The 27476-nt window shown below is 44.2% G+C and overlaps 1 protein-coding gene across 1 annotated transcript; it reads right to left on the bottom strand.

The window, feature by feature from the left end:
- Nucleotides 1–2507: 2507 nt before the first annotated feature.
- Nucleotides 2508–4098, bottom strand: LOC112903274 (phospholipase A1 EG1, chloroplastic/mitochondrial-like). The gene has a single exon (XM_025972509.1). The coding sequence runs from the start codon at nucleotides 4012–4014 to the stop codon at nucleotides 2644–2646; it is 1371 nt and encodes a 456-aa protein (XP_025828294.1). The 5' UTR covers nucleotides 4015–4098; the 3' UTR covers nucleotides 2508–2643.
- Nucleotides 4099–27476: the final 23378 nt, after the last annotated feature.

Raw genomic sequence — 27476 nt, 5'->3', positions numbered from 1 at the left:
AATATTGCAACAAGTGGTAACAATTACAACAAACATGATCATGGCAATAAAAGTACTATAACCACCATTTTTTTAAAATGGTGGCAATAAAGTATTCTTGCAATGATATATTTTTGTGGCAAAAAATATTTAGAAGTAAAAAACTATAAAAGTTTCTAAAGTTTCTACTAGTTGGCTTTGAACCTTGGACCTAAAGGATACGAACCTTCACAACTACACTAGAGAAACTTTTGTTGTATATTTTGCTAATAGTCTACTCCTATCCTTTCTATTCACCATGAGAATGAATAAAAAATATTGCAATAGTTCGAAAATATGAAAACAATTTTCATATATTACCACACTAGTTTAGCGTGACAAAACAATCACCTTAATGCATTAATATAAGCTAATATTGCAATAGATGCTAACCTATTGCAATCAAAATTGAACATATGGCAATGCAATAAAATTCGTTCCAATACAATATATATGTTGCCACCAAATTTTAAATTGTGGCAATATCACCTACTTATTGCAATAATGTATATGTTGTGCAATATTTTGGTGGCAAAAACCTGTTTTTCTAATAGTCTGCACGACTGCACGGCACTAACTTAAGGTGCATCATCATGAACGTGAAGCCTCAGGTCTCTTTCTCTGCACTGACCCAATTTCTACTACTCTGCCAAACCACAGCCACACTTGAACAGGCTTCCAACCACCTCATCTTTTTCATGCCACCTCTGACGTGGAAGCCATTGGAAACAGAGTCCGTCCAAAACCCTATTCATACCATATGGAAAAAGAAATTTATTTCTGGGCAATCAGTGCTCAAAGATTATCTTTTCCTTGAGTCTTTTTTGGAGTTAGCACAACACTATTCATCAGCTAGACAGGTCATTAAGATCCTCTAAAACATCAAAAGATAATTAATCTGGTCAGTAGATGAATTTCTGTTATAAGATTTACATGTCACAAAAGAAATATCGTCAGAGAGTCCGGAATCATGGTTTGATCATCCTTCAGGCCATCGTATTCTTGTAAGAAACAGCCTAAGTTTGGATGTCCCGTCCAGCATTGGGTATCTATAACCTGAATTTCTACTAGTTTAACTACAAATGAACTTTAAAGATCAAAAGCTCTAATCCAAACAGAACTAACGAAACCCACTTGTCTCGTCATAGACTTACAGAATGCCACAACTATCATCTCCACGTCTCAAAAACCAATGGTAAGGATTAACAGTATCTCAAGAAGGATATGAGTTGCACCAGGTAGACAAAAGTACATCAAAGGGACAATAGTGCTAGAATCTTCTATATACGCAGTTTTATGCGGAGTTCATCTGAGAATAATTACATTGTAATCTAGGATTCTAGGTTCATAATTCAATGACTTGGAAGAATTAATTATTGTATGAAAATGATTTGCAGAATTCAATGGTTGAGCTTGATATGGCTGACGAAAGAAATTTTGTTAATACCGTAACACCAAGGTCAGAGCATGGAAAATTTATAAGGAAAAACGAGGAAACGTGATGATAGACATAGACTTGATGCTCTGTGGAATGGTTCAACAAGACCATGTATTCTATATTGTTTACCGCTACCTATATCCTATTAAATATCACAGTACTAATACAAGTGCATTTTAATCCAGGTGGAACTCTTGAATGAACTGTTGATGGGAATATCTCGCCACATAATTGCAGAAAGCATTTATTGAAGTTTGAAAATGGTGTTGAAAATGGAATCGTAATTAAAAAAACTCAAATCTTCTTGTTTGTGTCTCGCATGATATGATTACTTGATCAAGCTGTGTACCCATATGTCGTACATTAATATGTTTCTTTGATGAACTGAGGTCACTTCTAACTGCAATCGTTTACGTAGAGGCCAGAAACTATTTCCTTTTTTTTAAAAAAAAACTTCAATCATTTTATCAAACACTTCAAACATCATTTTCTTTAATATCATTATCTGTAGCTGAAATTAAGGTGAAATCAGCACAAATACTGAAGCTAACTCCAACTAAGATAATGAGGTTGTTAAAAGAGTTCTGGAGTATGCATTATTCATCCAGAAAATCATGTTCAAGCCTTCCTCATGGACAAAACCCCAAGCTCTTAGGTAGATAAATTTGACATCATATTAATCTCATAAATATTTATTCCTTCTTCCTTCCCTATCTATGCAAAACTTCAAGTTGGACTCGAGCCACAGATGATTTTCCTATTGTAACTCTATTCAAAATAGTGAAATCCACTTAACTTTAGGTATGCTAGATTTGCTGCACTAGCTCTCTGATGTTACAGACCTTATAAATTTGAAGCAAACCTATTGTGTTTAGAGAATATGAATGTCAGAACCTAAAATAACATTGTACATTTGCATTCTTAGTGCTTAAACAATGTGTGGCATCAAAATAGAAGTTAGACATTCTTTTTGTAACAAAATAGTATTTATGACAGAGTGTATATATTAACTAATAATATCAGTATCTCTTGAATCTTCTATTATCTTTCATGTACAATAACCGGTCTTTTGTCTAATTTCCTCTCTTCCCTATCTCATTTTCTGACAAAAAGAATGAATTTACAAGGGTATCTAAGTTTCATATCCCTCAAAAATCATGGGAATGAAAATGAACCCTTGTATCAATCTACATCCCCATGGCTTGTACCAACTCACCCACTTGGATTGCAGCCATTCGCCACCTCCAAGTATCAAAATTTTGTTGAAGCACAAACTTCTTGGCCTTGCTTATAAGATCCTCCCCGTCCTTTTTCACCTTTGCAATCTTAGGGCACTTGAGCAACCCTAAGTAGGCCTCCAGGTCATGCACACAAGCAGGATCTCTTGCTTTGAAGAAGTCCAGGGCAAGCTCGACGCCGACATGCGCGTAGCACGCACAGCTCCATGGAAGCTCCAACCTGCCTCCCAAAACCCTAGAATTCTCGTTCAAGAAAATGCCGGGCAACTTGGTGATAGGATCATTGACGTTCACCACCCTTAGCACCTTCACGCCGAGCTCGTCGCACCGGTTCTTGAACCCCGTGTTGCCGACCCTCGGGCCGGCGAAGGAGTAGACGGTGATCGGCACGGTGTTGCCGTTGCCGACACGGTTGAGGCCGAGCTCGGCGAGGTCGTAGCCGAGCAGGAGGGCGAGGGAGCTGCCCATGCTGTGGCCGGCCAGGGTGATGCTGATCTCCTCGTGCTTGTATTTGTTGATGAGCCTTGTCACCTCCGAGAGGAGCTGGTTCCGGCAGCTCCCGCAGGTGAACCTGCAGGTGGCGTCGTCAGAGGTGTAGACGGAGAGGAACCCCGACTCGACCTTGACGTCCGGGCGGGCGTCCGCCGGGTCAAACCTCGCCGGCTCGAGGGAGCTCATCATGTTGGCCACCCACTCCGACCCGGTGACCGTGCCCCGGAACGACACGACGATGTCGCGGCGTCCGAGCTGCCGCGCCGCGTCGTCGGACGCGACCGCCACATATCCGATCCACCGGCTCGGGCACGGCCCCGCCGCTCCGGGGAGGGCGATGTCCGGCGCCGCGTAGATGTACCTCGTGACGGCATAGCCGGCGCCGGCCATGCCGACCGCCTCGAGCATCCGGGCCTTGCCGTACTTGCAGTTGAGGTACCGCTTGGAGCCGGCGTCGAGGTCGAACGCCTTGTACGTGGCCGCCACGAGCTCGCCGTACCGGACGATCTCGGCGCGGAGGAGCGGGTGCAGCGGCTCCACCAGCCCGGCCCAGTCGTGGCTGCCCTGGATCTCCCGCCACATGCCCGCCAAAGTCTCGCCACTCTTCTTCTTCGCCGCCCTCTCGGGCAAGACGACGACCGGCGCGGTGTGCCTAACGTTCACCGCGATGGACGGCGCGGACAGCCGCGTGGTCTGCGGCGCGAACGTGGAGGGTGGCGTGGCCACCGCCGCCACGGCCGCGGTGGTCGATGCGCTGCCGCGCTGCTGGAGCGGCGGCTTGGCGCAGAGCCCGGGAGAAGGTTGAGACATTGGGAGGTGTACCGCCATTTCTGATCAATCAGGCGCTGCGCCGCTGCGATCGCACGGTTTATTTAGTTGTTGCGAGCTCAGAGAAGAGTGGAAGAGGAGAGGGAGCTCGGAGCTTGGCACTTGGAGGTGAGCTAGGTGGGGGTTCTCGAGCTTATATATGGGGAGGGTGAGGATGGGGAAACCGACGCGGCTGCGTCTGTTTTCTCGCGAGACGTGTTGGCTAATTGGAAAGCGAGAGGGAACGCAGCACAAATTGCACGTTGCGCGCGGGATTTGACTAGCGCGGGGGCAGCGTGGAACTGATGGCTCCTTTCCCTTTCACTAATTAAACCTTTTTCTTCAACTTTTGCATTCGGGTCCATAAACTCTGGCCATTTTAAAGAAATAACATTCACGATTGTTTCCTCAAACATCTAACATGGCTAAATATATTACATACTTTAAAGAATAAAAACCTAGCAACTGAGATGCACATCTCTTTCAGAATTTGCTCTTTTATAGGTTTTTTTCCTGATTTGCGAATGGATACGAAGGAGCGCTACGGGATGCGAGCTAACAAGCACCCACCTGCCTCATTTCATACGGGTTATGTTATGATTGTTATATATCCTAAATGATAAATTCTCATCCCTGACACGTTGTGCGGAGATAGTACCCAATCATCTTCGGAAGAGATTATGGCTCTTAGCACACCATGCATTCCCCTTATGCATGTTATGTCCAAAGTAGTAGGGTCTATAAAATTTAGACTTATGCATACGAAAGTACGAATATTGGAACAAATGCAAAAAAATAATAGATGATTCATATATACTTCCTTTTTTGTGAGTGATATTAGGAATCTATAGCACATGAGTAAGATATAAAAGTATTGGGCTGTTGGCCATACCCATAGAATAAAGTGTCCCATGTCATACTTGTATCACAACTTTTGGTTGCTTTCGAATAGCTTCTATCCAATCTCCATGAAACCGTGTAAGCGATAGTATTTCTTAAGGACCATGCACTGCTAACCCCAACAGCTTACGTCTATCCATTACGCGAAAAATCCTTTCCGAAAGGGAAAAGAAGTGATCAGAATGTTCTCCTGACTAGTCACTGCCTCCGGCCACACCAAACTAGCCCGGCGACAAGGTGAGACCGTACAAGATGCTGGCCTGGCTCCAAAAAAGAAAAGGAAAGAAATCGCGGATACGTTAGGGACCCATGTGCGAAAATTCTCGAGTGGTCGGTAGGGGCCTTTCCGTGGCTCCACGTTGCGGTCGTGCGCGATCCTTGCGGGCCAGGCGGCGGGGGTAGCCGTGGGACCCGCGCGACGGGAGAGTGTGGGCCCGGCGCCTTAACCATATAACCCCCGCTCGTGCTGCAGGCCGCGCCGCTGCTACTCGCGACGCGGCATGGCGACGCGAGAGGAGGCCGCCAGTAGTGCCCGTACGGCCGCCGAAATTGTGCGAGGGCGCAAGAGTGTTCCTATTTCCCAGGCCTTTTCGTGGTCATGAACTGCGTTTGACCGGCCAATATATGGTATCTGTTCCGAGAGAGATGGAATTAGAAGGTGCGCTGCTTATCACCATAATGGCTAGGAAGTGGATGCAAGAAAGATTGATGATGGCGAACTAAAGGTAGCTCACCTAGTAAAGATTTTTCTAAGGAATCTGCTGATCTAGGTTTGGGTTTTGGATTTCGTTTGACGTGTCTACCTGATGGGTCCAGGGACCCAGGACCCTAGCGGGCACTTCTCCTTGACTAGTCCAAAGCCGCGTCTGAAACAAGAGCCCATCTGTACGAGGGGACAACTTCATCTGGGCCGCCTCAGCCTACAACCTTGACCGACAACTCGGTCGGGATGACCAAAGCCCATATCCCCAACTGTGGGAACGGTGCTCCAACCAAGGACTCCGATTGGGCTCCGCCTTACACGTGCCCGCCTCCCCGACCGGCAGGCTGGTTAGGAGGCTAGGCCTGGCTTACCAGCGGGTCCCAGGAGTAGGTGCGGAGGATAAGAATGAGCCTCGGGGTTAACTTATCGTACACGGCCAACCACTCCCTCCACAAGGATTGCAATCCCCTCTGCTGTGGCAGCAGGACGCCACTATTCTACCTACCCATCCTCACGAAGGGATGGGGCGTAACGTCATCATGATACGGCCTGGACGCCCCGTCGCCACCGATTGATGGAGCATGATGCTGCAAGGACAAGACAAGACACCTACCCCACGACGTAGGACTTGGAGGATGGTCACTGGAAGACTCCAACTGATGGGAAGGGTGGACCCGACTGACGAAGCTGACGACCCCGATCGGCGGGGTCGGGAATCCTCTCTTTCTATCCTTACACCCTTAGTTCCCCTATAATAGAGACCCTCTTGGACTATAAAAGGAAGGGTCATCCGCCTAGGAAATCATCTGAATCATAGACTCTCAAATCTCACAACTTTCGCTCGAAAGCTTGTAACTCCTCAACTCTGACGAGCATCTGGGCTCAAGCAATACATCTGACTGACCCCGACTGGACGTAGGGCACGATTGCCTGAACCAGTATAAATCTTGAGTCATTGTGTGCTAGGCCACATCTGATCACGACACGTGATACACACTTCGACTAGGTTTAGCTGTCGGTCATTTCCGGAACCGACTCTACCAATACACACTTCAAGTATCTGCCGGCTTAATCTCTCTGAGATACTTACAGTGATAGCGTTGCTTGCGTGTATTCATGAGGACTAATGTGCACGCGTATATGTGAGCGTTTTTGTTTGTCTTGTGTTTCGCACAAAAGTAAGCCTAACGGTGGTTTGGAAAGAGCCAAGAACTATCGCACATACTTTGGTTGATAACACAAACATAATGTTAAGGGGATTTTTCATAATGAACATGTGAAACCTCATACTCACGGAACTTATGCTCTGATGCAACAACGCATGTAAGTTTTAATAATAAAAGGAGGGAAAATAGATACGTGGAGTTTTCTAAAAGTACGAGGCCGGTTCGTTTCCCACCCTCACACTGTATAATCAAGCTTATTATTTTTAATGATATTGCATGGTCAAAGCTAATTTTTTTTATTTAGGAGAAATCTAAGACTAGCTATATTTTAGAATAGAGGGAGTAGTAAATTTAATTATTACATCTTGAGCCAAAGACTGCTCCCACCATCTACAAGCATTCTTATTTATCCATAAATGTAATCCTTTCTTGCATATAATCTAGCTGTTCCCCTCCCTCTCATAATTAGTTCAATTTTAATGATCTGTTAACTGAAAGGCAGATATTAATTAATTGCATCTCTGTAATTTTGGGGATTGATTTAGGGGCATCACAATTATTTTCCTTCCTCCTTAATTTGATCTTAAAATTTTAGAAATGCTCACTTTATGGATGAAGAAACTATAGATAAATGCCAACACATAGTATTATTAGGGTCCATAAAAATTAGGTTGGGGAAAATTAAGGTCTATAAAATTAGTATAATTTACACTAGAGGTAAAATAAAATAAACATAGTACTCCCCTCATTCTGAACTATATGACACCATTGACTTTTTCTCAATGTTTGACCAACAATATTTACTTACTCAATTAGTTCAGTAAAGTAAAATAAGTACCACTAGAATAGTCATCAAATGTACTTTATGTTTGACTTGTAGATTTATGGATTTGCATAAATATTTATAGAAAAGGTGAAAACTCAAATGAACGGAAAAAAATCAATGTTGTCATATATTTAAGAACTGATGTAGTATTATCTAGAATTCTAGATTCAAGCTTAAATGTATATGGTGCTCAACGACATCTCTACCATCCAAATAAATCACCCTATTCATCTTTTAACCAAAAGAGAAAAGTTAATTGAATCACAACCTTCACCTCCACTTCAATAATGGGTACAAAAGCTTTTTAAAGTATTATAATTTAGAAACTCTTAAAGTATAAGTTGGGGAAAATAGATGTTGGTATGTGTAGAATCTAGGCAAAAAATAACATTAGTACATCTAGACTAAATTAGTCATATAGATCTAGAAAAAAAATTCTCTCCATTCATGGTACTAGAAAATGCCTCATACATGAATGACAAATTATAGTCTAAAAAGTTTAAAATGGAGCTTAAACAATAGAAGAATCTTAAGCTCCTACTCAACTAAAGAAAGTTTAGTTATGCTGGGTTCAACTACCATGGTACCAAAAAAGAAAAGCCTTTAAGGGTCTAAGAAGGAGTCAGCCGGTCCTTGCCATGCAGATCGCCCCGCTAAGATAGGAGTACGACCACCAGCAGCCCATCAGGCAAAGTGGCAGCCCGGAGGCCCGATGGGCGATCCCTAAGCACGCGCCGCCTTCCCAACCCATGACAAGTTCTGCGGGGTTGGGGAGCCAGCGCCAACCTAGCAACTACGCCCGACCCTCGACCCTCGGAGAAGGCGTGGGGACGCACTAAATGCTCCTCCCGATGTGATGTGCATGCACGCCCCTCGCCCGTCAGCCGGAGCGGGGGCGCCGCTTGCGGAGCGAAGGATCAGCGGGAGGATTCCCGGTTAGCCGGGCCATCATGACGCCGTGGATCCGCTGGCACGCCGGCTGCACCACCCTCGTCAAATTGACGGGATGGGCTGTACCCGGTCACCCTCCACCATCGGCGTAGGGTGAGGCGGGCGCGCCGAGTTAGTGGGCCCCACTGCGTATGATCGTGACCAGGGATGGGGAGCCCAACCCCCGACCCCCGCGAGGAGGTCGATCCTGTTAATGAAAGAGAGGGCCGCTCCCGATGGACCGGGGGTGGGCGTGACTCAAGTACGACGATGCCGTGCCCTGCCACGGGCATGGTGGACAAGACCGAGGCCACGTCAGGCGGCACCATAGAACAAGAGAACAGGACTTGGCTTTAGGACGCGAGGACGCGCAACCAACCGAGGGCCCCGGATGGGACACGTGTAGGGCTGCCAACCTCCTCGCCGGGATGTCAACCCCGGGATGAGCCACCCCTTCTCACGCATTGTAGCCCAACCCACCGGACTATATAAGGCCGAGCCGGACCTTCTCTCTCTCTCTTTCTCTGAACACTTTCAACCGACACACGCACACTGCTTACAAGCACCCTGTTATAAGCACCAGCACTCAAACTTAAGGAACACGAAGCGCACCATCCATACGAGCTGTTATCCGAACCAGTCCAAACCCTTGTCTTTGACTGTTAGCCATCGAGCTACGAAGAAGCGCGGCGCTAAATTACTAGCCGGTGATCGAAACACCGACAAGTTAAATTTTGGACCAAAGTAAAGTCCAAATGATCTACCCACAACATAAGCTAGATATGCTAACCAAATCCTAATTGAGCCTTGATCTATGAAACAAACTTGCAAATTTAAAATAGACATAGGATTAGCATAGACGTACCTCGTATAGCCTCCAACTCCAAGAAAATGAAGAGCAAAACATTCCCCTTCTCCTTTTCCTTTTTAGATTTTCAACAACAATCCTCTTTTTTGGGGGTTGGAATCGAGCTATTATGCTTGGGGAAGAAGAAGATAATGTGTTATAGGCGAGGGTACGTTTTTTAGGGGCCGGTGTTGTCCCAAAAAGTTAAATTTAGGGGTGGCTTGTAGGATGCAAAATCTTATTTTAGGGGTGAACTAAAACATGGTCTATTTTTGGGCGTCGTTGCGATTCCCATAGACAGTTGGCCATGCCGACCGCGTCTGGAAACCGAATTTCGTGTACCGCCCACATGCTACATATGGCGCTCGGTTTTATGGTACAGTGAAACTTCTTGTTCACCCTAGAAGAACATGATGCTTCTATAAAATATTTCTATATAGTATTTCTATATAGTATGAGTAAGCGCTTAGACATACACGTCATCTGTATACAATTACTATTTCCAATTACAACCAAACACGATATGATTAGGCACACTAGTTGAAGCTCAAAAAGCCTCCTAGCTAGTTAGACCTAATATAAACCAACCCACTACAGTAACCATATTAATTGTTCTCCCTACTGTGCAACATGTGGACTAAAAATTCTCGCTTTATGCGTGTCAGTAGCTAAGAGGTGATTAGGTGGCGACAAGAACTAAAGCCGTGGATTAAAATTCCTCAGTGTCACTGTCTGTTACCGACATGCTAGCATAAAAAATTTCGCCATACGTCACTAGATTGGGCGGAAGCTAAAGTGACGCCACTCGAGCTAGCTCGAGGCGTCACCATCGGCCCCGATCGAGCGTGGTCAGAGTAATATTTTGCCTGAAAAATGTGGTCCAAGCAGTTTTGGGGATCTCCCATGTTCGTACACACTTTCGTGTTGACTTGCGACCTCGACGAGTAATTTAATTGCATCGGATTTAATTAGTAGTAGCCGCAACTCCGACCAGATTAATCAATCAATTTTTGGGTTTCTTCCTCTGTTGGGGGCACAGCTGTGAGATTCAACGCGGGACCGGAGAAACCAATCAACTCAGCATGCGGCTGCAGCTGAGCCACGAGGCGCGTGCACACATTGTCTACTGATGTGAGGTGCCCTGCGTGTGTTGTACAATGGTTGACTGCTGGAACGGCCAAGATGCCTACTGTAGATAGATTGTTGTATGCGCTTCATGGCCAAAAAATGGGATGTGTTGCCACCTGAAGCATATCCTGGTAGTTATTGCAGTTTCAAAATCCGTAATCTTTTTTTTTACGATAGTACCTAAGAACGTTTTTCAGCAAGAGAGGGAAGAATATTTACAAGAGCATGCTATGCGGAGTTTGCGAGTATGGTTGAAAATAGAAGGGAACGGACGGGAAACACCCCCTCCTGTTCATGTTACTACATTTTCTACATTTTCTGACCGAAAGCGGGAGCGGGAGCGGGAGCGAGAGAGGGATAGCCGGTTATACGATAATGGATAAATACAAATGGAAATGCAACGGTTATCGGGAACTTAAGCCGCAGTGGGCAGCGGGCAGCGGCTAGCAGCGCAGGCCTGTATCCCAGCATGGCAGCACCACAGCCACAGCCTACATCAGCACATGGCACACGGTGATATAGCTACGCAAGCACACGAGTCATTAATCCATCAACAGTTCATCACTAAGCACAGTCCACAAGAGAATTAATTAGACAAACAAGTTCATTGTCCACAATTCCACGTGATCAAACAACAAACAATAGGTCCACAACTAGTACAGTACAAGAGTAGTCCACAAAGCACAAGTTCTGAAGTAGTTCACTAATCAACATGGCATTAAAGTAGCATCAGATTTCTTTCACATCTCACCATTTTATTCATTACATCTGGATCACTTTCTACTTCTGGATCCTACATTTGAACACATATGTTCATGATTAGTTGCACATATAAGACTATGTTATTGTTCTCAAGTTATTGCAAAAATGGTTATGTAGAAAAATGGTTATGTACAGTAACCAAATACTTCATTATCCATAGGATCACTAGGACTTACAGGAATGGTCTCTTGAGGTTTCAGATCAGCCACAATTGAAGGAATATATTTAAAATCTGAAAAAACAAAAGGAGATCAGTACATATAAATTAGTACATTACATATATTTGGAACATTCTAATTAAATAGAAGATTTTAGTACCTTTTCTTGCAGCCTTTATCCAATCTTTGGTGCAGATTAGTGCTTGCACCATCTCAGTGTCAAGACAATTACAATAAGAATCAATGACTCGATCAGCACCACTAAATGCAGACTCGGAAGCAACCATATAGGTTGCCATATGATGGGTACGAGACCCATATAGATTGCCATAGTACTAACCCAACCTATATGACCGGAGATCCCGTGAATTAGGACTCAGAAAAAATAAGCTGTTGGTTTAGTGAGAAGAGTAACCTTTTTAACCCTCTCTAAGTGAAGATGCAATACTCTTAAATGATGTAAGGCAGGTTGGCTATACGCCTTAATGTCTTTCTATTGGCTTTGATAAGCAGAGATGTGGTCGTGCAGAGTATTCTTGAAAGAACACACTTATATGAGCCCGACTATTAAACGTCACAGTCTATGAGACTTGGGTGATCTATAGCAAGCTTATGAAAAAACCAGTGAGTACGACGTATATGCTCCACCCGCAGGGTAGGCTATTGGCAGCCATGTACTGGTTATAACTTTGAGTAAAACTTGTTCGCAGGAAACTAGCAATTCAAGGCATAGTCCATTGTCAAGTTGTGAATAAGTGTAGCTTGAAGCTCTAGTTTGAAGCTCAACTTAACAGTCTCCGCTGAAACACTAGTATATCAAACAGTTTTAAACGGGCATTTGAGATCTGGTGGGGGATTGCTGGAGTTAATGGGCTTGGCCCATTGGAAATTTCAGAATTCCTATAAATCTCAAAGGCCCATGTGTGCAAGAGGAAATGGTGCGAACCTTAGTCCTACCTTGCTAGTGGAGGAGTGGGATCGCCAACATAAATATGGAGATTGTCTCCACCCCTCCAAGCTATGTGATAGGGTAGAGAAGAGAAACACCACACGCGCGCGCACGCCACTCCTCGCCTCGCCGGGCTCGGCTCGAGCACGGGCACGGGCACGGGCACGGGGGGCAAAGGGCGCGGGCGCATGGCACCTGCGTGAATGGTCCGCCGAAATCCAGCCCCTCGCCTTGCGGGGGTGCGGTTTCCTTTTGCAGTTTCTATTTTTGGTGACTTGGGCTCTAAGTCTGCGAGATATGGAACCCTAAACCTAATCGGTTTAGAATGTGACGCGAGGTCAGTTGACTTCCCTATATATATGACCCATTGGCCTCCACCAGAAGACAGATCTAAATGAGCTAGGATTTTGCCTCTTCTCACTATTGCGCCGCCACCGTAGCCTTCTTCCTTCCGAGCGCCAGCGTGCACCGGCGAACGGGAGAGCAGGTCTCTGGAACCCTTCACCTTTGGAATCCTGCACCGGGAGAGAGCAAATAAGATTTTTGGAAAGCGCTTTACAAGACTGCTCAAGGTCTTCACGACGGCACGTCTTCCACCCAACTCTGTCACCTCACGGGCCAACAGCCTTCATCGTCTCCAGCAGTGGCGGTTCGTCATCATCAATCCTCCAGCCAAGTCTTAGTACATAATCTGTGATCTGGTACGTCTCTTAAGCATGTATCGTGAAATCCTACCTATGCTGTTTATACTGTCTAGTATGTTAGATCTATGCATGCTAGTTCCTATGTTCATCATAATTTATTTCATACGCAATTTAATACTGCGTTTGCCTATATTCTCCACAGTTCACCAATCAACATGGCATTAAAGTAGCATCAGATTTCTTTCACATCTCACCATCTTCATTCATTACATCTGGATCACTTTCTGCTTCTGGATCCTACATTTTGAACACATATGTTCATGATTAGTTGCACATATAAGACTATGTTATTGTTCTCAAGTTATTGCAAAAATGGTTATGTAGAAAAATGGTTATGTACAGTAACCAAATACCTCATTATCCATAGGGTCACTAGGACTGGCAAGGATGGTCTCTTGAGGTTTCAGATCAGCCACAATTGAAGGAATCTATTTAAAATCTGAAAAAACAAAAGGATCTTTTAGGCTGACATGTTCATTTGCATTGACATCTTGAAGAAGCAGGTTGAGAGTTAGCATAAAACTGATACAAGTTCCTCAAAATGCTAACAAAATCATCAAGCCAAATCTGATAATAGTCACCATAGAATTTTCTCATGTAGTATTCAACAAGTTTCTTCTTATACCTTGGATCAAGGAAGCATGCAACAACAAGACTCATACTAGAACAGCTCCAATATTTCTCAAACTTTTCACTCATAGAAATTGCCATTTGCCTAACAAGCCGTTTGGATGTAGACATTGAAATTCACAATTTGGAACTGAAATTGAGAGTAACTAATATCAGCTGTTTGGGTGGTTTTGGAATTGGTATTGGAAACTTGTTCCAATACGAAACGGCATTCGGGGTACTACCGCAACACCTCCCACAATGCTGAAGCCTCCACCTCCGTATTGGTGAAATCGCTCTTCCTCCCCGCTCCAGCTCCCTCTTCCTCCCTCCTCCCCGGCTCCCTCTTCCTCCCCGGCTCCCCTCTCCCTCTCCTCGTCTGTAGCCATGGCGGCTCGGTCTCCCTCTCCTCTCCTCACTCCCCTCTCCCTCCCTCTCTGCACGGATCTTGCTGCGGCTCCCTTCTTGCTAGGGCTCATACGGCGGTGGCGGCGGCGGTAGCGGTTGGCATACCCTTCTTTCTGTTCTTCCTCAGCACCAGCGCCTCCTTCCTCCTCCCCGGCAACGCTCTCTTGAGCCACCAAGCTAGATGCTGCTCTCCATGGCCCACCTCTGCAGCGCCGGCTCCCTGCTCCACCGCGTCGGCCCCTTGCACCACCGCACGGCTCCCTGCGCTCCTCCGCCCCTCCCTCCACTCGTATCCCGTTGGCTCGGTGCTTCGCGAGGGGGAAGAAGAGGAGACGATAGCGGGCGATTGTTGCGAGCCGATTCCAATTCCATAGCATGCACATCCAAACATGAATCGGTATTCGCCTCTAGTTGAATTCCATATATAAATTTCATCTACATCCAAAAAATGGCTTTGGTATTACTACTCATTTTCCAAAGCTAGTCTGATTTGGTATTCAATCCAATTCAATGCCAAACCCTTCAATATCGACATCCAAATGGACCCTAATAGTCAAATCTGCACTAACACACCATTTATCCAGCAGCTCCTTTATCTCACAAAAACCTCTATTGAATAGTTTGGCAATAGGATGAGGTACTAGAAAGCAATTCAGTAAGATCATAAAATTTCTTCAAGCACTGAAACACTCTGACAGCCATGGCCCATTCACTCTCTGAAGGAGAAATCTTAGCGGTTCGATGTCTTGAGCTGAATGAAAGCAGGCTTTTAGTGCAACACATCCCTTAGCATCAAATACGTGGGGTTCCACCTTGTTGAAACATTAAGTTAAATGCCTTTTAATTTATCCAGCTCACACTCAAGCAGCAGGTTTCATGAGCTCCTCCCATTGCAAAGGAGAGCCCTTCACAGTTAGTGCCAATGCTTTAATTTTGTCAAGTAATTTTGAAATAACAGCTAGCCCATCTCGTGCAATCAAGTTAAGTATGTGACATGCGCATCTAATCTATACTATAAAAGTTGAAACAATTGAAACACTTTCTCACCAAGATTAGGCCCACCGTACTTCTCATAGAGGTCCCACTTGACATACCAAAAGGTTTGACTAAAGGAGCGTAGACCCACGGAATTGATAGAAAGAAAATATTTCTGCCAAAAACTAATACTTTTTACAACAAGCCCTTTCATATACCCACCCCTTGTACCCACCCATGACTTCAAATTTAGTGTTACATCAGGCGTATATTTGTTTCCATAATTTGTGCGTCCATTAATTCCCATGCGTTGGTTGTCTTTCCATCCATGCGCTGATTAACATTTCCAAATTTGCTTCAAAAATTCCAAAGCTTTCCTTGTGCCGCTTTCCTTTTGCATGCCGCGGTCTCATCTTCCAAACTTTCAAAATCTTCCTTGTGCGGCCTAGGCCAGCATGAGGAGGTCGTTGAAGAAGAGGGCTAGACCGTCGGCGGCGCACGGGGACAGCGCGGGCAGGACGAGCGCGAGGCGGAGGTCAGTGAGCACGTCGGCAAGGATGTCCCCCGAGGTGACGCGGTTGACGTCGGGGCCGAGCGCTAGCGTCCAACGCGGCCAGCAAGGGGAGGTCGTCGAAGAAGAGGGCTAGACCGGCCGCGGCGCGCAGGGACAGCTCGAGCTGCATCCTTGCCTAAGCTGCCTGTGATGCCTTCCGCCGCCGTTCTCTGTCTGCACGCTGCCAGGTAAGAATTTATCGCCGTTTCCATATTGATCAATCAGATCAACGCCACCAGTGATGCCTTCTGATGGAAATGCGAGGGTGCCCGATCTTCCGTCAGGAGGATAACTATCGATTCGTCGACAACCCGACACAAGCGATCCGGCTTCCGATCAACAAGACCCGAGCCCGCAATCGAAGCACCACATCGTCTCTTGGTTATCTACCATGCGCTGCCCGGTTGACCTTGACCTTGCTACGAAAGCTAATCTTTGCTTGCAAATCAAAGAACACAAGCAAGAACCAGAAAGAACACAACAAATAATTGTAGATGAATGATTAAGCTCATAAAGTTGGGGTCTCACAAATGGCTACTGATTATAAAGGTTTCGGGACGTGCAAGCCCCCTGGACGCACCCCTAACGGGCTCCAACACGATACACGTGCCAACGGCCCAAAAGATGGCGGTGCAGCACCCTTACAGATTCTGGATATCCACTTGTTTCGACAATTCCCAATGACTCTTATATGATAATAAACTGGGACCAATGCCATTGGAAAGCTTATCTGCTTAGCTTTCCAAACATATGTAGAACGTCAATTTTGGACTCCCTATTCGACCTGAATGAACGTCGACTTTAATGCACGCTGCTCCTGGACTCCAAGGCAAACTCGAACTCGGGATGTAGAGGGACTCCGACTTGACTTGGACCCCATCTGATCTTTGCCTCCTCCAAGTCTTGCTTCAATTACTTCCTGGTCCTCTCCAATATTCCTATGTACAATAACATCATTAGATAGCATGCCATTCTCATAATTACTAAACGTACATAGGAACGAGCTCACCTCTAGGTAAGCGACATGCACGAGCTCTAGTGATTGATCCTTGCAAATCCGTATGAGGAGTGTTGTTTGTATCCAAAGGTGTGATATTCTCATCACCTTCCGCCGCTGCTGGCACGTCGACCATCTGTGGTCGCATTCCCTCTCCATGAATGCCTGAAAGATTATGCCGCGCAGGGCCCAGGCGTAGTTCTTCGACGTTGTCGGCAAGGATACAGATGCAAGTGAGGGCCACCTCACCACCGGCACGTCGACCATCTGGCCTCGCATTCCCTCTCCATGATTGCCTAAAAGATTACGGCGCGCAGGGTCCAGGCGTAGTTCTTCGACGTCGTCGGCAAGGATACAGATGCAAAGGAAGGCCGTCTAGCTTAATTAATCAGCACAGCTGCCAGGTGAGACTGATGATTCATGGCGACAACATTTTGTGTATAGATTGATTTGCCCTGGCCTCCTCACCGATGTGTCAGTTTTTTGCCGCCGAGCAGCTTGCCCTCATCGATCAGGCCAGCCACGCCGCAGGACGTGGCGAATGCAACAACAGAAGGACTGAAGCCATCGACTTATTGAAGGAGATATTTTTTCTCCCTCGATCGCCTTCTTCCTGTTCTTCATCAGTTGTTTACCTGTATGGTGAATATATTTCTGCTTACATCGTGACCTAGCTAGGAAGCTCTCTGTTTATTCCAAAGCTTTTATGTGCCATTTAGTCATTTTTGTATTGATACGATTTCATTGTAGGGTCCCGTGCAATGGATGGTCGTCAACCACTTGGATACATCACAAATACATGCAACCGTCGTAAGCGACCAAATCGTGAAGGATTTAATAACGACGAGAACAATCATGGTACTCTTTTGCCTTGAATTGGATTTATAATGATGGTTCCACTTGCTGTGTAGATAAGCATCGTCCACTTGTGTAGGTACTGATCAGAGGGAACTTAAACGGCAGAAGGTAAGGGAGAAGTATGCAAACTTGCCAGCTGAAAAAAAGCAGAGCTTAATGCTAAGAGGAGGGAAGCCTACCATCGGAAAAAGGCTGATAGATCAGCTACTAACATCAGTGTAGGACCATCAGGTATATTGGCCTCTCAATAAAATCGTAAATATACCAGATATTAATGATGCTGACAGAAATGCTTGCCTTTACTGTATGTGTGACGTCCTCCCTCGACCAAACAAATGCAGAAAATGAGAACATGAGACAACATGAGATGACTAATATCATTATAAAACCAACAGGTATATTGGCCTTTCAATGAAATCGTTAATATGTCAGATTTTGAAGCCGCTCACACAAATGCCTTCATTGCAGCTGCGACGTCCTTACCCGACCAAACTAATACTGAAAATGACATCATGGGTCAGCACGAGGTTGTGAGCAATGGAGCAACAACAGACGATTTTGATGATAGTTGGCTGCATCGCAGCGATTGTTTTGAAAGCACATTCATGGATATTGTGAGCAATGAATCAGCAACGGGTATATTTTCAGCGTTAAGACTGTTTGACCTGTTTGACCTGTTTAATTTCTTGTTCACTCACTAATATTGGTATTGTCTTATCTATCAGGATTGTCACGGATAGAGCACAGAAAGGAAAAAGATCGAGCAAATGGTACCATATGATGACGGATGAGCAAAAGGCTGAGAGGAATGCTATGAAACGAGCGAATAGAAGTAGCAATATTGGTGGTACTGATGCAATTGTTGCCTCTAACAAAGGTCTTTACCCCTTAAATGCTTTTTAGGTTATCACAAAAATATGTTATTAAATCTTAAATGTTTTACAGTTGTGTATTCCTTTGTTTATGTAGATACAACAGATGGTATTTGTATCACACCATTTGGTACTGCTGTATCGGGGGGAACGGAAACAGAGCTCTTTCTCTTGAGATTGTTCTGCTCCTTGGCTTCGGTTAGGAGCCTGAAGAACCAACCAGAGTAGGACAAATGTCGGCGTGGAATCAAGAAAGAGGGGTTCTGCTCGGTGAAGTGAGGGATGCCCTTCCAGGGTATCACGGCGTGGAATCGGCTTTGATGATGAGATTACTCCGAAAGAGTTGAAAAGAGAGAAGGAGAAAAGAAGATATCTTGAAATGGCGGATACGGCCAGACATGAAAAGATATTGAAAGCTATTGAATGTTGTACACAAAAACTTTTACCCAACCAAGGTACTGAACGCCTTTTTACAATAATATAACTTTCTGAATTTTTATGTACATGAGTAGATTATAAATTTGGTTTGCAATTTTTAGGTGAAGAGATAGATACACCTTGTACTGGGACCTTTCAGTCTGCATTAACGCAACTACAGTTTGGTCGATGAATCAGGTCATGCAATGTAAATGTGGCTAGAGAAGATCAGTTTGACTCGGGCATATGGGAACAAGATGATCCAATGCATGGAGTTGAAGGTATGATTATTGCTTTAGCATGTCTGTATTCTAATTTGAGAATTAATCAACAATTAATTGATTTATTGTTTGTATTTAACAGAAAATAATTTAGATCAAATGAACCCGTAGGACTATGTAATCGGTGATATAGAAGATGATGAAGCACGTGTATTTCATCACCGGGGTTAGTTGCTAATGAGATTGAATTGACTAACAATAATAAGTTTTTATAGTATACATAAATAAATAAATAATTCTTTTATTTCATTATACACGCAGATCTTTAGTATGACTATACCGTAGATCCCGATATTGCCTCCAAATATTTGGATCAATATGATGCAGTGTACAAGGATCTTCCAAAGAAACACCATACCCTGAAGAAGAATAAAAACTGCAAATTCTACAATGCTAAGAGGTTCCCATGTGAAGGTCCCGCCTTTTGTTGCAGGAAAGGAAAGGTTAATATATATATTCCAGAGTTACCGGCTCAACTACACCAACTGTTCGTGAGTCAGGCTGACAAGGATGCAAAGTATTTTCCGAAACATATTCGGTATTTTAACTCGTACTTCTCCTTTACAAGCTTTGGAGTTTCCATTGATCATCATCTGGCGTCTGCACGAGGTAATGGTGTGTATTATTTTAAAGCACACGGTCAGATATATCAGAGGTTGGATAAGCTTGTGGCTGGTGGGAGAGGGCCTCGCCATATGCAGCTATACTTTTATGACACTGATGAGATAATTGCAAATAGGGTCAAAAGGTCCCCTAAGCTTGATACTACACTAATTCGGATGATTTTGGAAATTGTACAGGACAATCTATATGTGCTTGTATTCAGGAGCCTTGGTTCGGTTTCTAATATTGCAGAGTACAGCATTGAACTTAATATCAGCATATCTATTGATCAGAGGAGATATAAAGCACCAAGGATGAATCAGGTCGCTGCTATATGGGTGGACGGTAATGACCCTCAGCAGCGGAGATTTTCTCGTAGCATAATAATTTACGGCAGTGAGGATAGACCTCACTATGATAGGGTGTACCATGGTTGCTACGACCCATTAGTATACCCTTTGTTTTTCCCCGATGGTGAGACTGGATGGGAGGAAAAAAAAATCTAATATCAGGTTCCACCTCCTTCTAAGATGAAAAGAAAGTATACGAAGCGTAAAAAGTAAGGTTTGTATCGAGTTGTATATTATTTTACAATAATTATGTGCTGATATTTGGACACTATACTGATTTGTATAATATCACATTTATAGGTGATTTTGATGATCGTGACGAATTAGGTGCAGTTCAGGTGCAACCTCTTAAGAAGGCAAAAGTGCAGCATCCGGTTTATTACGATTTTAATAGGGAAGACCATGAAATGGATGAGCAAAGTGAGCACGAGGATGATCCTGATGATGAGCTTGACGATATAGGTATGAATGCATTGTCCATTTATTTTAGATTATATATTCTATAAATTATTATATGGTAATATTAAATAGTACTGTATGGTTTAAAGATACAACTGTCTCTCTTAATTACAGCTGGTGGAGGATCCCGACATCACGTTAGCACTAGAGAGTACTACTGCTTCAAGCTATAGATTCGGGGAGGTCAATTCAACGTCTTCTTTCATGCCGGTCGGCTCTTCCAACAATTTGCAGTTGATATGTATGTCAAGGTTGAGTCAATGCGTCTAGATTGGTACATGAAGCCTGCACATCAGGCTATAATTCGTGCAAATCTATATAAGGTGAGCTCGATTTAACTAAGAATCATCAAGTTTGTGTTTCACTGTAATCTCAGCAATTAGCATCTAAGAATGTTCAATTTTGCTGTGTTCAGGGTCTTCTAGACACGCACGTCGTGGGAGAGGCTGATGCTTCAAAGGCTAGCCTTAGGGTTGTTTTGAGTAAGGATTTTCCCGGCAGTGATCGTGATGTGCAGGCTAGGTTCATGGATGCCATAACACTGGTTACAAGGTATGGGATGCCAGATTTCTTCATAACAATGACACACAATCCATACTGGGATGAGATAGTTGCAGAACTGTTGCCTAGACAGACTGCCCAAGATCGTCCTAATATTGTTGCAAGGGTGCATCATGCAAAGTTACTGGATCTGCATGATTTTTTATTAAAAAGGTCATCTTGGCAAGGTTGCTGCATGGGCGCATGTGATAGAGTTTCATAAGAGGGGCCTGCCACATGAGCACTTTCTGCTGGTTATGGAATCTGGGAGTAAGATAAAGACTCCTCACGATTAGGATAAATATGTTTCAGCAAAGCTTCCACACACAAAAAAGTATCCTGAGTTGCATAAGCTTGTTTGCAAACATATGATGCACAGTCCATGCGGAATTCTAAACAAGGACTATCCATGCATGGTGGATGGGGAGTGTCGCTTCCGTTATCCTCGCCAGTTCAGTGAAACTACGCAGCAGGGAAAGGACTCTTATCCAATATAAAGAAGATGAGATGATTGGAAGAAAGTGAAGGTATGAAATGAATGGCTCGATAGCCGATGGGTGGTACCTTATAATCCAGTGTTGTTGATGAGGTATAACTGCCACATAAATGTTGAGATCTGTTGTAGTATCAAGTCAGTTAAATATCTCTACAAATATATATATATATATAAAGGGTATGATCGTGCATCTTACTCACTTGAGCCTAAGGAGAATGGGAAGAAGGTAATCAATGAGATAAAATAGTACAGAGATTCGAGGATGATAACTGCTATAGAGGTTGTGTACAGACTATATGCATTTAAGTTGTATACTATGTCTCCAATACTGCAGATGCAAGTGCACCTTGAGGGTATGCACATGGTTGCATACAAGTCTACTGACAACTTGAATAATGTTGTGTAGTCTGAAAAATCATAGAGGTCCATGCTTACACAGTATTTCTTGGTGAACAGAACAGACCCTGCAGCTCACTGTATAGGGAGTATCCTGAGCACTTCACTTGGAACAAGTTAAACAAGGTCTGGAAGCCTAGGAAAGCTAAAAGGATTCAGATTGGCAGGTTGGTTTATGCAAATCCTGCTGAAGGTGAGAGGTGCTATCTTCGGATCATATTGAACCATGTTAGGGGTGCAACCTCATACAAGAATCTGAGAACATGGCGTGGTGTTATGTATGAGACATTTAGAAGCATGTGAGGTTATGGGACTTGTTGAATTAGACAAGTCACTTGATGACCGCCTTACGGAGTCGGCTACGTTCAGGATGCCTTGTTCGCTGTGGAGACTTTTTGCCACTATAATGGTTTTTGTGAGTGTGCTAATATCCGGCGTCTTTGGGATAATCATCTTGACTCAATGTCTAAGGATTTTCGCCGTACATGTGACAATAGCTTGAGAATTGAACAGATGGTGCTTAGAGATATATCTTATCATTTGACAGCTATGGGCAAAGATATTAGGCACTACGGTCTTCTAGAGCTACATGAGACTGGTGCGTAATCTCTAATGCTTTAGTTTTACATACATTTTCTTTGAGTACCATTTACATTTAATTTGAGCTATTATCACATCTTGCCGTATTTATATGCTTGACAGAGGAAGAGCAATCGAGGGATCATTATAGAGAGCTTACAGAGGAACTAAACCTTTGATTTGATGAGGATCATTTGAAAATTTTGATACGCTTAATGCGGAACAAATGGCTGGTTATGACGAAATACTTGATCATGTGTTGAAGAACAAAGGACATGTGTTCTTTGTAGATGGTCTAGGCGGCACCGGTAAAACGTATCTCTACGAGGCTTTGATTGCTAAGGTGCGGTCGATGGATCTTATTGCTGTTGCTACTGCTACATCTGGTATAGCTGCTTCCATTATGCCTGGTGGGTGCACCGCACATTCCAGGTTCAAGATTCGAATAAAGCTGAGTGGCAATACTATGTGTAGCTTTACAAAGCAGAGTGGCACAGCGGAGTTGCTTAGAAGGGCATCTCTGATAATATGGGATGAGGTTGCAATGACTAAGAGGTAGGCAGTTGAGGCTCTTGACAAGTCATTGCAGGATATAATGGGCTATGAGAAGCCGTTTGGAGGGAAGGTTGTGTTGTTTCGTGGCGACTTCAGACAGGTTCTTCGTGTGGTGCCCCATGGTATGAGAGCCTAGATCACAGATGCAACCTTACTAAGGTCAAAAATATGGGAAAGTGTTCGACGGATTAGGTTGACCTAGAACATGCGAGCTAAGGCTGATGTGTGGTTTGCAGATTATCTGTTAAAGATTGGTAACGGGATGGAGGAAGCATTTGATGGTGACTATGTGTGGCTGCCTGATGACATTTCGATTCAGAACCCTCCGGAGGATGATTCCATTGACATTCTTATTGATCGAGAGTTCCCAGATCTTGTTGCTAATTGCACTTCTGCCACTTATATGCGCGAGCGTGCGATACTCTCCACCAGGAATGAACATGTTGATAGATTTCCAGGAAAGCAGAAGGTTTTCTACAGCTTTGACTCTATCGATGATGTCTCATATAACAATTATCCTCTTGATTTTCTCAATTCGATTACTCCTAATGGGCTGCCCCCTCATGAGTTGAAGGTTAAGAAGAATTGTTCTATTATATTGCTTCGTAATATCGATCCTCATAATGGCCTCTGCAATGGCACTCGGCTGGTGATACGGGGATTTCAGAATAATACAATTGATGCTAAGATTGGTAATGGGCAACATGCAGGTAAGAGGGTGTTCATTCTGAGGATTCCAATGTCTCCTTCCGAAGACCTCACTCTTCCGTTCAAGTATAAGAGGAAGCAGTTTCCCATCCGGTTGAGTTTTGCTATGACAATTAAGAAAGCGCAGGGTCAAACCATACCTAATGTAGGTATTTACCTCCCGAGCCTACGTTTTCACTCGAACAGCTGTATGTGGTGCTGTTCAGAGGTGTTTCTCGTGAGAGTACGTGGGTTCTTGCAAAGAGAAATGTGAACATTGATCCTACTCGAAAGAGTACGAAGAATATTGTATATAGAGATGTCTTGGAATCCTGAGGTGTGTTTGTGCTTCAGCTTTATATAATCGTGATGTGTAATAATATGCATTTATGCACTCACATAGTCATGTGCTTTCGTGCTCCTTCTAATAAGATATATTGTTCCTACAGGTCACAGGCGTGAAGATTGTGAGTGTTTATGGCTTATCAGAATGTTTTCAGATGCTAGAATTCATGATGATTGAATAAATGTATGGTGTATACCACTGTTTGCCTACACGCCGTTTAGCCCGTGTACACAACGTGTAAACGCTACACAATGGACAGCTGTGTCCGTTTAATCAATCATTTACCCTGTTTAGTGATCGTTTAATCCGTTTAAATGGCTATTTAGTCCGAATAAATAGCTAAATAGTAGGCGACCGACTGTTTAGCGTTTACTGTTTAGGCTAATAATGGTGTGTACGTCTAAATATACTTTTGTGTGCCTTGATCTTGATATGCGACATGTCCATTATTGGATTGGTCCCATATATATTATTTCCTAAAATTTTGTTGGCTATGAATAATATTATATATATGTGGTGCATTTGTCATTTTTTTTACTCAGCTGTATCATTTGAGGTTCACAACTAATGCTGAAAAAAACTTTAAAACGTGCCTGAGGCACGTGCATCTCCACTAGTACGGAAAAATATCTCATCACAAACCAAAGAAGCATTGCCATTCTCTCCAAGATCATCAATAATATCATTGACTGCCACTAAGTCACTTGATGCATTATCTAAAGTTAAGGCAAATAATTTTTTTCTCAACAAACCACTTAACCATCACTTCAATAAAGGACTTTGCCAACTTATTACCAGTATGCCGTCCCTCTACAGGAAAGAAGCCCACAATCCTCTTCTGAATATGCCACTCATCATCAATCCAATGCAAGGTCACACACATATATCCTTTATTTTGACAGGATGTCCACATGTCCATGGTGGCATTGAAACGTCTAGGGACTGTTTTCAAGTATGCATATAACTTCTCCTTTTCTTCTAAATATATGTCCATTATATTCGTTCTAGCAGTGATTCTAGATTTCAATGGAAAGCTAGGGCGCAAGGACTTGATGAATTCCACAAAGTAGTTGATGGAATAAATAAGAGTTTTAGTTTTAAATTAATCCGACGATAAATCATGACCATGACGAAAATTGCGTACAGAAAATGAACATATGTAAACATGTTGATCAAGTGATTTAAGATAAAATCGTACGTCTCTAGGCTGACCGGAATAACCGGGTAAAGAAGACGACAGCGACGATCAGCACCTCTGCGCGCTTCAGGACGCCGAGTCGCGCCCCACTGACGAGGAGGAAGACGAGCCGTGGTGATGAGGACGTAGAGGACGGCGATGTGGAAGCATTCGAGCAGTCGCGCATAGCACTTTCCAAAAACCTTATTCACCCTCTTCTAGTGCAGGATCGCTGAGGATGAGGTTCCGGAGACCTGCTCTCCCGATCGCCGGTGCACGCTGATGAACAGGATGAAGTAGCGTACGTGGCGGCGCAGCAGGCAGGTCGAGGCGTGTTGTGCGTCTTCTGTTGTATTCTATTTCTAGCCGGCACCCATGCGTATTTATAGGAAGGAACCGCTAGGGTTTTTGGCATCCCAAAAACCAAGTCGGTTACGAGTCCCCAAAAATTCCTCGCGTGAAATCCGTAACAGATTCAAAGTGGCAAAACAAATCTGCAAAAGGAATCCGCATTCCCGCAAGGATTGGATCGGATTTTGGCGGACCATTCACCCGCACGTCGCGTGCGCGCGCCCTTCGCTCGAAGCCCATGCTCGTGCCCGAGCCCGGCCCGACGAGGCGAGGCAAGCGAGCGCGCGCGTGTTCTTCCTTCTTCCTCTCACCCACACTTGCAAGAGCATGGAGAGCATCCAACTATTTAAGATGGATTTCCTCCACCTGCACTAGCAAGGTGGGACTAACTTGTTGCCATACACCTTTGCACTAATGGGCCTTTGAGATTTTATTGAAAATATTTGGATTTACATGGTGGGCTTTTGCACTATTAGGTCCAAATATTCCAACACCAGATCTCAAAGTCTCATTATGATTTTGCCTCAACCCACTGTTGTTTGATATACCAGTGTTTCAATGGAGACTATTAAGTTGAACTTCCATCTAGAACAGCAAGTTACACTCATTTACAACTTGAACAATGGACTAAGCCTTGAATTGCAAGTTTTGTGCAAATGAGTTTCACTTACAGTCAAACTGATACTTGACCTCCAGTAGGCTACTTCACGGTTGGAGCATATAGGTCGTACTCCCTAGTCTCTTCATGAGCTTAATAGAGATCACCCGAATCTCACAGACTGCGACCGTCCAACAGTCGGGCTCACATAGGTGTATTCTTTCAAGAATATTCTACAGGATAACGTCTTTGCTAATTAAAGCCAACAGAATACATTAAGGCCAATGCCAACCTGCCATGCAGTAATCGAGAGTATTGCATCCTTCTCCAGTGAGTATAAAAGGTTACTCTTATGCTAACCTCTAGCTTGTTCTTCCCAGATCCTAATTCACAGGATCTCCGATCACATAGGTTGGGTTACCACTAGGGAATAGCTCATACGGGTCTCAAACCCATCTCCTTGGATGCATATCAAGGATAATGATATGATATGATTTGGATCTTTGTAATGATTGTGATAGGTTGTGGAGTGATGACCCCGACCATATCAAGCTATTAATACAAATATATAGTTTAGTAAAAATTTTGGGGATGTCTATCTCTTTTCTATCCTTACCTTACCCTTGTTCCTATCCTTTTTCCATGATTGAATTCATGAGTCTCCTTTTTTTCTAACCCAATCAGATGGTGAACACCAGGTCCGGATCAGGAGTTGATCAGCATGCAGCGCCGCGACGGAGGGTGCGCAACAACACCAACCCCGATCCGCAACCAAGCCAACCACACCAGACGCCACCCGCAGGGATGGAGTAGTTTCTCGCCCGCCAGACTCAGCTGCTGACCAACATGGCGAACACCATCGCGAACATGTAGGCTCAGATGAACCAAGCTCCACCACCTCCACCACCACCAGCAAGGGACAGACACAGGGAGTTCATGAGTCACAAGCCTCCCACATTCTCTCACTCACCGAATCCACTTCAAGCTGATAATTGGATCAAGAACGTGGAGAAGATGCTCAACCTTGCCCAGCGCACTGACAGGGAGAAGGTCCTTTACGCCTCAGGTAGACTGGAAGGGACCGCCGCAGATTGGTGGGATGCTTACACAGCAGCTCATGACAACCCCGACACCATCACTTGGCAGGAGTTCAGAAGCAGATTCAGGGAGCAACACATACCCAAGGGCCTGATGAAGCTCAAGAAACAAGAGTTCCTTGCATTAAAACAAGGGACAATGTCCGTGAGCGAGTATCAGGACAAGTTCATCCAATTGTCTCGTTACGCCCCTGCAGATGATGAGG

This window comes from Panicum hallii, chromosome 8 (assembly GCF_002211085.1).
Source record: "Panicum hallii strain FIL2 chromosome 8, PHallii_v3.1, whole genome shotgun sequence".
NCBI lineage: Eukaryota > Viridiplantae > Streptophyta > Magnoliopsida > Poales > Poaceae > Panicum > Panicum hallii.
The sequence above is the reverse complement of the archived record's forward strand: the minus strand, read 5'-3'. Positions and strand labels throughout refer to the sequence as shown.